This window comes from Ochotona princeps, chromosome 26, assembly GCF_030435755.1.
Source record: "Ochotona princeps isolate mOchPri1 chromosome 26, mOchPri1.hap1, whole genome shotgun sequence".
Classification (NCBI taxonomy): Eukaryota; Metazoa; Chordata; class Mammalia; order Lagomorpha; family Ochotonidae; genus Ochotona; species Ochotona princeps.
The window spans coordinates 15,427,489-15,440,666 of record NC_080857.1 but is presented as its reverse complement, the minus strand read 5'-3'; the positions used below and the strand labels follow the sequence as shown (position 1 = coordinate 15,440,666).

At 41.8% G+C, this 13,178-nt stretch overlaps 1 protein-coding gene across 6 annotated transcripts in view; it reads left to right on the top strand.

Moving 5' to 3' along the window:
• NRXN3 (neurexin 3) overlaps window positions 1-13,178 on the top strand; it is a 1,344,948-nt gene that overhangs the window by 620,844 nt on the left and 710,926 nt on the right. For all 6 annotated transcript variants that reach the window (XM_058655329.1, XM_058655328.1, XM_058655327.1 and 3 more), the window contains exon 11: window positions 10,261-10,380. In XM_058655329.1, coding sequence (XP_058511312.1) covers window positions 10,261-10,380 — 120 coding nt within the window. The remainder of the gene's footprint in view (window positions 1-10,260; window positions 10,381-13,178) is intronic.

Here is a 13,178-nt window from a genome sequence, read left to right as displayed (position 1 = left end):
GTCTGTTAGTATGGCCACGCCGCTGCCCTTGTCTCTGGATCATGTACCTTGGCTGTGTGGATGTGGCAAGGTCTTGTTGCTCGTTGCTTCTGCTTGGTCAAGTCCACCATCCCCTGCCTCTGCTCTGCTGCCATGGCTCCAAAGAGGCTTGCTCCACTCCTAGTCTGCACGTCTCGCTGTCTGTGCTGTCCTCTGGTGCACCTGTGGAGCGTTTTTCAATTGTCTGTCTGAGTGATGTTGGTTATGCAGACTGCATTGTCTTTTCTGTGATGTTATCCTGGTTGACTGTACCTCTGACTAACCTCTGGTTATTGTTTCCGCTTTCTCTGTTCTTTTGCTAACAAAGTTGCGTTGACCAAAGCTGACCTGCAAGGTAGAGAAGGCTCTTGTTCCCTTTACCACTTTGGACTGAGAAATGCCCTTGGTGTAACCTCTGGTGTCTTTTCTTTGGAGGTCTTCAAGCTGTGACACCTCTTGGACAGCTGCAGTTCTGGGGAGGGGGCTGAACCCTGTGTTCTTCTGAAGGGATGATGGACAGCTCCCATCAGTGCATGAAAATATGAAGAGGAGATCTCATGGGGATCAGGACATGGTTCCATCTTGGGGATGGAGAGCAAAGAAGTCTGACAGCATTCTAAACTGTAACAACCCACACATACATTCATCTCTTTGGGAAATGAGCAACACTTCTTCAAGTAGTTGCTGTGGGAGAGGTTGTTTCCTGTTAGTTTATTCACTGTAGACAGAAGGCAGGGTTTTGAAGAAAACAGGAAAGGGGACCTCTTGGGCTCTTAGTTTACTGTTTTCTGGGTCAGGTAGGTCGTCTGGTAGAGCAGTGCTTGTGTCTCAGGAAGGAGAATGCTGTTCTCCCTTAACTCATGTTAAAGAAATATTTTTAGGCATTTGGGAGATACGGATGTCATTCAAGTGTTTCGAAGATTTACATCTCCTGCTGGGAATTTTGGTTAAATACTTTAATTTCCTGTTTTGTGATGTAAAGAAAAGAAATACCTCTGGGGAAGAAAAGGGTCTGTCATCTTTATCGTAAATACCCTATAAAGTACCTGCGTGTGAGATGGCAGTGAATATTTTTGATAGAAACTACTATTTCTAACATTCAAAGAGGTGCCTTCCCAAATCACTAATGGCCCACCGGTCCCGTCAGAACAGGCTGCTTTGATTCAGAATAGCAAGGGAGGATCAGGTCTTTTGGGTGTCTGCGTATTTGTCATGCCAAAGGGCTGCATCTCAAGTGGTTTCTACAGAGCTCAAAATTAGCAAAACTCATAGGAACTGGTTAAGGTAACTTTAAAAGAGCTTTTAATTTAGAAGACCATTTTATTGCACTATGACTTTCTTGTTATATGCCATATAGGCAACTGTAGAATTGTCTGTCTCCCAGGAGGATATCAACTAATAAGGCTTCAGTTGTGCCATTCTACTGTAATTCCTTTTTTTTCTAATAGCCTCTTAGCAAATAAGCATATTTTCTGATACATATTAAAATTAATGAAAAGGAAAGAACATAGAATGGGTTGAAGTCTAAGAAGCAATGCAGTTACTCTCAGTTTCAAAGTCTGTAGGGTCTTTTGGTATTATCGTTTCCTCTGCTTTAAAGGTTTGATTATGTGTTCATTGGAGCAATGAAGTGACAGAGTGAGGAAGAGAGAAGGAGGAAGAAGTAGGGAGGGAGGGAGGGAGGGAGGGAGAGAGAGAGAGACCAACCGACCTTCAGTGTTATGATTCACTCCCCAAATGCTCACAAACCCAACCAAGTCTGAGCCAGGCTTAGTCCAGGGAGCAGGGAGTCCATCCTGATCCACCACATTGGCCAAAGGGTCCAAATACTTGGGCCATCCTCTGCCACATTCCCAGGAACGTTTTTGGAAAACTGGATTGCCAAACAGAGTCACTGGGACTTGAACTGACTCTGCTGTGTAATGCTATCTTTGAAAATGGTGGCTTAAACTGCTGCACAAAAAAACCCAGCCACTGGCACTGTTGTCTTGTCATAATTATTGTTCAGTTCTCAAAGATGTAATTTACCAGTTACCCTCAATGTAGGCAAGGAAGAAGGGATAGAATATGCTTTACAAGGTGAGACAGTTCAAGGCTGTTTAGGACCAAACTTGTTGTCTTTGTAAACAAGATAACAGCATCTCTTTGTTAGTTTTATTCTTCTTCAAGGGGGAAACAATTTGGATTTGTGTTCTGAGAAAATAGCATACAGCCTGTCATATAGGGACTTCATGTTGGGAAAACTAATTTAAAGTTCCCATCCAAAGAAAAAATGGAAATGATACCTCTGTTTGAATGATTTTTTTTATTTGCAAGGCAGTGAGAGAGAGACTGAGAGAGAGAGAGGCTCTGATATAATGAGGAAGACAGATCTCTCATCTGTTATTTCTCTTCCCGGGGCCAGAACAAAGCTGGAAGCCTTGAAAATATTCAAGTCTATCATATGGAACCCAGCTGTTTAGGCCACAGTCCTCTGCTTTCTAGAATCTGCATTATCTGGAAGTAGGATTGGGATTGGAGCTGAGACTGAACCTGGGCTTTCCATTATTGAATATAACCATTCTAAACTGTGCAAAAAAATGTGTTTTAAGTGGCTTGCAAGAGCTGCTATCCTTTGTGATTAATGTGGGTCCTTTTTATCTCTATTTTTTTAAGGCATGTGAGCTTGAGGTTGCAAACATCTCTTACCTGTTAGTTCCCTGACATTGGAATATGAAGCATTATTCATGATCTAGCTTTTTTAGTTACACCCTGTGGGCAAGTAGGACTAGTTACCATGAAGTGAGTACAAATAGAATGAGCATACCTTTTCCAATTGTTGTGAAGTGTGAATGGCAGGAAAAACACATTAAAAAAATCATGTAGTCTGAAGAGTAGAGGCAACAGTGTTCAAGTAATGATGTGGCAATGAGGTACAGGAAGTGTCCTGACGAGTTTGCATGAGCCAGCAACTTGAGTCTTCTAATCAGTGTGTTGATGGGTGCTGCTTCACTATGTTTAACTTCTTCAGTTTCATTTAGCAGGAACTGAGTTACAGCTGTTCCTGTGTCTCTGTCATCTATATAAATGTTAAGGATACAGATGCGGTGCCACCTCCAACTTCATACAAACCAGTGGGAGACCAGTCAGATTTTTACATGTGCAGGGATTGTGGTTGTATGGTGTGGGGTACCAGTGGCCATCAGTACTTGGGAATATATGTGGTAGAATCATGGACACGTATCTAAGAGATAGGGCAGAGACCCACAGGAGGCCAGATTTTCCTGGAATCATGTGTAAGTAAAGATCTGATGGGAAGTGAAGCTGGAGTGGTAAGATGCAGGCAGGTGGTAGCAGCCTTTCTTGTAAGGTTTGGACTTTATCCTAAGCATGCCAGTAAGAAGACAGAGATCTGGGTCCAATTTTCCTTTTACCAAGATAACTCTGACACTAAGATGAAGAATAAATGAGAATAGGAGCTAGAAGTCCACAACATCCTAAGGAGGAAAGTAGGATATGTTAACACAGAGGCAAGAGAAATGCCCCTGTTATTATTCTGTAAGTGAGGAGCCTTTTCTCTGGATTCACTGTGCAAAATGGGCCCAAAGATGCTTGATCGATGGAAGGAATCATTATTATCTTCCCTTGGGTCCAGTCTTTGACCTGCTGGTGCAGATGCTGACTGAGTTTCCCGGGTTGAAGTCCTTGTTTTCTTCCCTGTTGCAACGGCCTGTGACTGCCCATCCCTGTAGGTGGCTGTGATGACTCGGGCAGCTGGGTGTCTGCCTCACAAGGAGATTGAGCTTCCAGGTTTACCCTCTGGCATAGCCTCAGTTGCTGCAGGCACTTGGGAAGGGAGCATCTTCTGTATCTCCTTCTCTATGCCTCTCAAGTAAAACGAAGGAAATAAGTAGAAGTGAATTGAGTTTCTGCCAATAAAAAAGGTGCAGATATTTTATTATCTGCAAGTTACTGACTTCAGAAAAGTCAGGAAGATCTGACACTGTAGATTTACAAAGATCTTAACAAATAGGAAAGTGTTTTATAAAGAAACTAAAGCCCCAATTTAAGTTAGTAGTCTATATTATCCAGATTATTTTCGGTATTAACTAAAATTTTGTGAAGAAACATAGCTAAGTGATTGACAAATCATTTTTTAGATAGATTGATTGCTAGAAGAGGAAATTTATTATGCAAGTTGGCTGCTATGGTGACAGAGACTGAATAATCTCGTGGTTAGCCATCTACAGGCTGGAAAACCAAGAAAACTGGCAGTGAACTTGAGTCAAATCTCAGTGGCTCAGGATGGAGATGAGCTAGCAGAAGTTGTGATGCTCTACATCCTGACTGGAGCCCGTAAGACGCAAAACCTGGAGTTACAGTACTCAGTGTCTGACGGCAGAAGATGGACACTGCCCTGAGTGAGGGAGAGAACTAGCTCCTACTCATACAAAATCCTGACAGAGTGCGAGCGCCCTCCCACCGCAGAGAGGGCCTTCTGGTTCACTTAACTAAGGCAAATGCTGCTTGTTACTTTCAGACATCTTTTCACTGTCATACCTAGCTGCGTTGTTATTACTAGTTTATACAATGATAAGCTATGAGGGCATCTCTTCTCCCCAACTGACACACATAATTAATGGTTCCACCATTTCTGAAGCCTCCCAACTCTGAGTCAGAAAGCCAGCAAGTGTCCCTCATTTTTAAAAAATATATATTTATTGGAAGTCAGAGTTAGAGAGATCGAGCTCTCATTCTCGGCTTCACTGTCCAGACAGAGTGGGGAGCGTCGGACTGGATCAAAGCCGGGAATCAGGACCTTCATGTGGCTCTCCCGCTGAGCTGCAGTTGAGCCATTTTCTGTTTTGCCCAGGTCAGTAGCAGGGGGCTGCACTGGGACAGTTGGGACATGAACCAGCATCCATACAGGATGCCTGCTTTGCTTACCCACCCTACCACAATGCCAACCCCAAGAGTCACTCTTAACTTACATTTTAAAATGTTCGTATTAAGGTTTCAATAAACTTAAGAGTCACACACACACACACACACACACACTTACCTTCCCCTATTTCTTCTTGTTCATACCCAATTACTGTTTGCATTTTCTGCCTTGGAGCGAAACACACAGAAGAGGTGGATAAAGAGCTCACCACCTGTGTTGTAGCACAGTGGATTAAGACACTGCATGTGCTGCTGGAACTCCTTATGGGTACTGGTTCAAGTCCCAGCTTCTACACTTTCTACCAAACTTCCTGCTAATAAGCCTGGGGAATCAGAAAATGATGATTGGTTCCAGCTACTTGGTACCCTGCCGTCCACGTGGGAGACTGCATCTGGAGTGCCAGGCTCTTGTCTGCTGCAGCCATTTGGAGTAAAGAAGTTGATGGAAGATTTCTTTCTCACACTCTGCCTTTCAAATACATCTGTCTTAAAAAAATATAAATGGGAAATATTTATGCACGTAACAGGCTTGGAAATTGGTAGAAGATGAAAGAGCTTTAGATAGCTCCTTGCAACACTCCCAGGACTCCTTCCTGTGACAGCTGGACTTTGTATGGAGCAAGCAAGCCCTGGGGTGGGCACAGAGTTCCACTGTGATGATGTCAAGCACAGGCTGCATTTACAGCATAGATGCCTTTGATGACATCTTGTTCCTTGTATTGAAATTGGTGAATACTGGTTAATCGGCCCCACTTGGTGCCATCACTGGGCTGCCGGCCTTGGCTCTCTGACCTAGAGGGGAATGTGACTTAATGTGGCCTTCAAATGTGTAGCCCACTTTGCTTCCCCTGTATGCTTCCTACTCTTCCATCCTATGCTTATTTACCCAGAGCCAGTTGGTGCTGCTTTAGCAGATTTGCTTACATTTTATTCAGTGTTTTTATCTTAGAGGTGAGGAGTGGTGCAGAGAGCAAGCACTTCTAGGTGCTGATTCACTTTGCAAATACTTGCCACTGCCAAGTTTGTGCTGGATCTTGGCGGGAGACCAGAAATTCAGTCCAGGTTTTCCTATGAGTGACAGGGATCCGTTTACTTCAGCCATCACCACTGCTTCCCAGGATCTGCATGAGCAGAAAGATGGCATCAGGGACTGTAGCTGGAGACAAAGTCAGGTGCTTCAGTGTGGGATTTAGGCATCTCTAAACATCTAGGCTAAACATCAGCTTTTGTACATTTTTTAATTGGGATGTTTGACTCACAGGATTAGTTAACATTCACCTGGGTGGTAAAAGAGCATTCTGATACTGATGTCCTGTGCATTAAGAAGCACCTTTATTTCAACAATGTGTGCGCACACACACACACACACACTATTGGTTTTATGGAACTTGAACTAGAATTGACTAAATCAGTTTGAATGTGCTGTCAAGGTGGATTTGAACAGCGACGGGCATGAAATGACAGTATAGGACAGTTTTTAAAGAGAAAAGAAACAATACAAAGTTTAAAAAGAGCGATGGGAGTTTTGTAGCAACCGTTTTAGAGTTCCCTTTTGAAAATAAGAAAACAGTGTGATCTTTCTCACTGGGCTGGAAACAGAGCCCCAAAGTACTGGCAACCAAAGCAAAAATAAAGCAATGAGATAGCATCAAACTAAAAAGCTTCAGAAAAGTAAACAAAATCATTAATAAACTGAATAGGCAGCCCATGCCTGGGGATGGGGAGGATATTTGCAAAGCATACAGGGTTAGGAATTGGAAATTAAAGCGCTAACATCATTGACAGCTTGCTTAGTCTTGGCGCTTAGACTTTTGCTGCCTTGTATCATTCTCTGTGAAGGCATTGGCCATCTTTCCCGAAAAGGATATCTAACTGCTTTAGTGAGTGTTGATTCCATAGCAAATGCAGAAACAGAGTACTTTCTCTTTGCCTAGAGATTTCCTGAGACCCTTATGATTCCTAGACCTGTCACTTTAAAATCTGAAGGAGGGATAATTTGGGCTGTGGATCTAGCAAGGGCAGAGAAGCTTGAAGATGAAAATATGCTTGGACAGTGAGATACATGGTTCTGAAATGGAAACAAGTGTCAGAATCACCTGTAGGGGCTTGTTACAACATGCATTCTTGAACCCTCTGCTACCTTTCCTGACCAGTAGCCAGAGTGGGACCTGACAATGATCTTTTTATATAAGCTCCCAGGTGGTGCAGTCACTGCTGTTGCGGGCAACAGTGTGCGCATGGTTTTATTAGAGAAGAACTGAGTCATAGGAGGGGTGGGTGTAGCCCTGCGAGCTGAGGTCAGGTAGAAGAAAATGAGGTTGGAGAGGGAGGTAACACATTTATTTCTAGATCCCTGAGAAATCATTGAAGTTTCTGCTGGTCCTTATAAACACGTATTTGGATAGTTACAATGCAGTCAATTTTCTAGTAAAAGACTTCATGAATAGGAAACACCATCAGTGGAGTGTAAACATCCCATATAACTCTCTCCATATTGGGATCCTGAACAGCCTTTATCAGATGGGAGACTGCAGCACAATGGCCCACACTCCAGTTTGGAAGAGTGACACATAGCCAAACCGGGGGGGGGGGGGGAGGGGGGTGGGGAGGTGTAATTCAGATCATCTCAGTATTTACGGAAATGTTTCTCTCCATCTGCACAGGGTACGTTGTACGATGAGCACCTACCTAAAGCATGTTTCATGATTTCCAACAGCAAGAAGTGTTGAATCCTTGGGTGAAAATTGTGAAACAATGAAACATGAAACAATTAGACGATTATAGAAGCGGAGGACAGTGCAGAGGGCAATGAAGTACTAAAGTGAATATTAGCATAGATGAAAATTAATGATGCAGATAATAAGTGCTGTGGTCACCAAGAAGGGGGAGAATCCATTTTTGAAATTACCAGGGAATGTTTCCTTTGTGGGAGGCATTTGGCTGGGCTTCAGATAATGGTTAATATTTGGCAGTTCAAGGGGAGGGGAGAAGAATGAAAAAAACCTTTGTCTTCAAATTCAATCAACATGCAAAGAATTACTGTGTTCGCCTCAAGTTTCCCCTATTCTGCTGCCTTTCAAGGGAAAGCTTTCCATGTGTTTCTGATTCTTGAGCACAATTGAATTACCAGTGCATTGTCTGGGGAGAGCTGTTTGGCCAGGGAGCCCCGTGGACTTCTCAGAAGCTTTTATCCTTTGAAAGAAGCTGTCCTGATTTGCCATTGTTAATGAAACTTGTACCACACAATGCTGAAGTTTAAGACCCACTGAGAACATGACCATGTAGCTCCTTTCATCTCGACATGGGGAACCACATGGCCAGCAGGAACTGCAGCAACACAGCGGCAGTGCCATTCACCCGGTGTTAGTAATTGTCCTGAACTTTCTTATGTCATCTTCTAATAGCTTTGTCTTAGAGTGATGGCCTGTATTGCTCCGTTCGTTCACTGATAAACACAAAATGTCTTGCCACCCTGAAGTTGAACCCTTTGTGGTCAGGTATCTCTTTTGAGTATGCATCTTCAGGACCCCCGTGTGCTTACATTTCAGTATTCTGTGCCAGTGTGAGGCTTACCTTAGAAGCTGTGAGATATACAGTTATTGGAATCTTTTTTTTTTCACTCTGACAAGTATTTTTGTACATTAGTTCCTAATACATTGGATGAGTTAAAAGGCTCGCCTGTTGTACTTGAGGGTCTCTGGGAAATAGATTTACCCTGAATATTAAGATATTTCCTGATAGTACAGATAATTCCATAGATAGAGGCTCATCTTTAATTCCAAGGTTAGGCTGAAAATAGGAGCTTAAAAAAGCAGTTGAGTGGAAGAGAGACATCGGGTTGACCTAAAAAGAGGTTTGAGTGGCAACCTGTAAGAGGGAGATTGCTGCATGTTTTTGGATCACCCATTATTAGTAAAAGATTTTAAGAATGCCTCTGAAATCAATCCACTTATTTGTAAACTGTATATTGTTTGATTTAGGGGCAAGTAAGAGAGAGAGAGAGAGAGGCTTCTGGTTTAGGCAAATGATTTTATTAATCAAAGGAGAGAATCCAACCAACTTTTCCCTGGCATTAGACAGCTGGGACCACTTCCACATGGCAGGGTGAGTGCAAGAGGGAACTGGCCTGCCAGAGTATACAGCATTGGGCCTTTCTACATCTTAGGTGCGGGGAATGGGAGAAGGCAGCAGTGCCTTGGTTTGCAGATGCCTGCCATGCACAGCGTGGGTACTCATCATGGCAGGCAATGAGCAGAGACAAGGTTAGGGTGGGAGTGTCCACTTGACTTCAGTCCACTTGACTTCTGAAAAAAAATAAACAAGAAAATGATCTCATATTTTCATCTCAAACAATTCTGTTTTGCGTCCTCTACTGTGTGAGCGTTCTACTTAAACACATCTTGAAAATAGCTGTGGTGGTGGGATAGTGTAATGCAGTGGTTCTCAAATTTTAGTTGACTCAGAATTTCCGGGAAGCTTGTGAAGACTGACTTCCCTTCTCCTTCCAGAGTTTCTACTTGGACAGAACTGGAATGGAACCCAAAGATTCCCATTTCGAATCAGTTCCCAGGTGAAGTTAGCCTGAGGATGACACTTTGGGAACCACTGGTGTGGTTAAGAACATGAGGTTCCAAGTTAGTTTCCAGGTTAATTAAAATCACGTTTAAATGACCAAATTTGTGACTTTGGGTGAGTTATTTGATTTCTGTAATCTCAGGGTGTTTTTTCAACTTTGTGAGATTCAGGTAATCATAATCACCTCTTGGAGTCACCAGCAAGCTTAGAAACAGAAATTGCTTACCATCTGGCAGTAATTATGGTAGATATCAGTGCATTTTAGTCACTTTTCTTCCTCACCCTCTTCCTCCTCATCACTCACCATCATTGACGTTCAGTTTCAGGCTAGAACTTTTGTGCCTTAACACATGAGAATTAAATGTGTGTGTTTTGTTTGAAATGTCTTAGTCTTCTATGTGAAGAAAGACTATGCTTCAGATGCCACATGTTTGTAGTGAAATGGTAATGATGAGGCTCTTTGGTGAAGCTGGCCTCAAGGAGAACAGTGTGTTCAGCCCTCTCCCTCCTCTTTGTACACCTTGACAGTCTGTGGCCCAGTGTGTATTTCTGTCTTTTGTCTGTACTGAGTTCTTGTTGCATGTGATTAAGTTGACATTTTTTGGTGATTTTCGTCTTTGAATATTTGGGGGCATGAAAATGAAAAAATTCAGGTGATTTGTTGGAATTTCCCAAATTTTTACCATTTCTTCTCTCTCTGTCTCCTTTTTCTTCCATTTCCTTCTTCTCATGTGTTGTTGTTAGGACCCAGTACAACCTGCCAGGAAGATTCCTGTGCCAACCAAGGGGTCTGCATGCAGCAGTGGGAAGGCTTCACTTGTGACTGTTCCATGACTTCTTACTCTGGCAACCAGTGCAATGATCGTGAGTATAATCTTTCCACACTGTAATTTTTTTTCAAAAGGTCTGAGAGCTTGTTGAAGCCATAAGGGACAAAACAGAAAAGCATATGTCTTCTGAACCATTGATTGGTAACTGTCTCTTCCAGAAGCTTGGGAAACAAAGGATTTGTGCAAAGAAATAGTTTTTTTTGCTCAACTATATTAGATAGTCTCCCATTTGCTTAACCTCAGTGTTTTTCTTTGGATTGCAATAGCTGTGACTGAGATACCAATGAGCAAAAAGTAAATGATTCAGACAAAACATATTTTTTTGGTAAGAGGTTTGGTTCTGCATTAGTCAGATTACATAGATAATCATTTTAGGACTCAATTTTCACTGTATATAAATTAAAATGTATTTATGGAATTAAACTGTTTTCTCAGAGAGTCTGAGTCTAGAGAATTCCTTAGGCTTTCCAAATGATGGAGAACTTGAGTGGGGGAAGGTATTTCAAGTTTATTGCATCAATTTCCTCTGATTAAATGTTTTAGCTCTCTGTTAGATTTGTGTATACACAGTCATTCTGTTTATTTCCATATTTCTATTTGAGCTGTATTTTATGTGGATAACTGTGTCTATTTGGTTCCTATTAGAAGAGAGCCATGTGGCTTTTATGTGTAGTTCATAAAGTGCATTTGTTGATTCAGTTGTGTGGGGAGGTTGTTCTCACGGAGGTAATGGTGCAGATACTTGGTTGCTGTTGTTGTCTATATAACTTGCTTCTCCACTTCATTTTCACATTATTTTCCTAACTCAGCTATTTTGAAGGCAAACAGATGCTTGTGAACTTCCTGAATACTTGTTGCAAAGAGCATTTAAAGTCTCCTGACTTGGTCCTATTGAGCTTCAGATTTTCTAAATGAGGCCCTTATATTTTAAGCTTCCTTTGTAATTAAAATTTACTCAACTCTTGGTTTTAGATTTAAAAAGGCATGATGTTATCTGGGAAAAATAGCGTTCATTTTTCAGTGTGCCCATAGAGCAGCAACTGTCGACTACAATGCCGTATCTCCCATATCTGTTGGTTTATCCCTGATTCCTTATTCCTCAACGTGTATGCAGTTGTCTCCTGCAGGTCTCTTTTTCATTTTTCTTGGTAGGTTTTTTTTTCTGCCTCATGTGCTCTCTCATTGTCATATTCACAAAGGAGAGAACTGTGTAATCTAAGAAATGTAGAGAGAGCTATGCTAGTCCCACTGATATGAATATAAGCACAGGTGTCTAAATGTCATGCAGGTGATACAGAGTCACGGAAAGGTTTGGCATCCGATGGTTCTTGCCACGTATGCTGATGTTCATGAAAATCCTACTCTCTTACTTACGGTTTGGAAATACTGTTCTACCCTGAGATAGGCAGTTATGGACACACCCAGAGCATTTGGGAAATTTTGCTATTTGTTTTTTTCAATTGCTCCTATTTTATTGGCAACGGACTCACTCACTAGGAAAGCTGCTTTTTCCTATGTGGTGATATAATGCTTCTTGATCGTCATCAATTTATTCCTTTTTGCATATATATTCCACTGTGGGTAGAAAACAATCCAGAGGAGACTGAACACAGAGAAAAGGAAAGGTAAGTTATTCTCTCTGCAATGAGTGTGCGCAGTCCTCACTCAGAAGGTAAGTAGGCAATTTTCTGTTGGGAACAAGTCCTTCTCTGTCACCCAAGGCCAGGCAATGTTTCCTAGTCAACATGAACTAGGATACGTTCTAGCTTTCAGTGATTGTGTTTTTTGCCTGGAGTGGATTGTTTTTCAGTCCAGATGTGTAATACAAGATTGTCTGACATGGATCTTGTGTTGGTATCTAGTGAAGTTTGAGGACCAAAACTGGGAAGATAACAGCTTTCCTTTAGTAGCGTTAAATTTTCATGCATCACAAATATTTCCATGGTATCCAGGCTTAGGAGATGTGTTGGGTTTACGAATACATTTTGGATTTTATTGTCTAAACGGTATAGTAAAATCTTCTGATTCTGAAAGACCTAGAAACCCAAATCCCTGGGCGAATCAGCTTTCCTCACCCCCTTACAGAGAGGGGACTCTGTGATGTGATGACCATGTGGAAATGAAGTAAGTACATTTTACCTGTAGATGGTTAGAACTGTATAGAATTCCCAAACATAGAATGTGTCTGCAAAACAGGGATATAAACTTTTCATGAGACCTAACCAAGTCAATCAGAAAGATAAGTTACTCAAAATCATTGCAGGGTTGACCCTTGTATCCACAGATTAGCGTTGAAGATGTTTCTGGGTACTTGTCTGATAAAGCCAGCATCAGAAACAGTTGCTTCAAACTTTGAAAAGTTTTTCACAGCTTTGCATCATTGAACATTTTTCAAAATAACACTTGAATTTTGGAGTTCTTAGTTTCCTATTTTATCCCACAAACATCTCCAAAGTGGAGCTCTCTGTTTGGTGTCCTGTAGCTTTACTTGTGTGAATACATCTTTGGTATATCAGGAGTTGAGTATTAACCCGAGTGTTACCAGCAGAATTGGATAGACCAATCCAAGCCATTAGCCAAAACAGTTGGGAAAATTGTGAAGCAATGGAGGAGTTAAAATAAGCTACTAGAAGAGAAAGAGGAATGACGGAGAAACAGAGAATAGAGAGAACAGGGATTGTATCTAATGTGGAAGAGCACAGAAACCATTAGTAATTACTTCGTTGACTTGCATGCCTTAAGTGGCCTGCTTTTGACGTAAATAATAGAAATGAGGATGGCATTATAAATGGAATATCATTAAAGAAATATGGCATTTAGGCAATATATTGA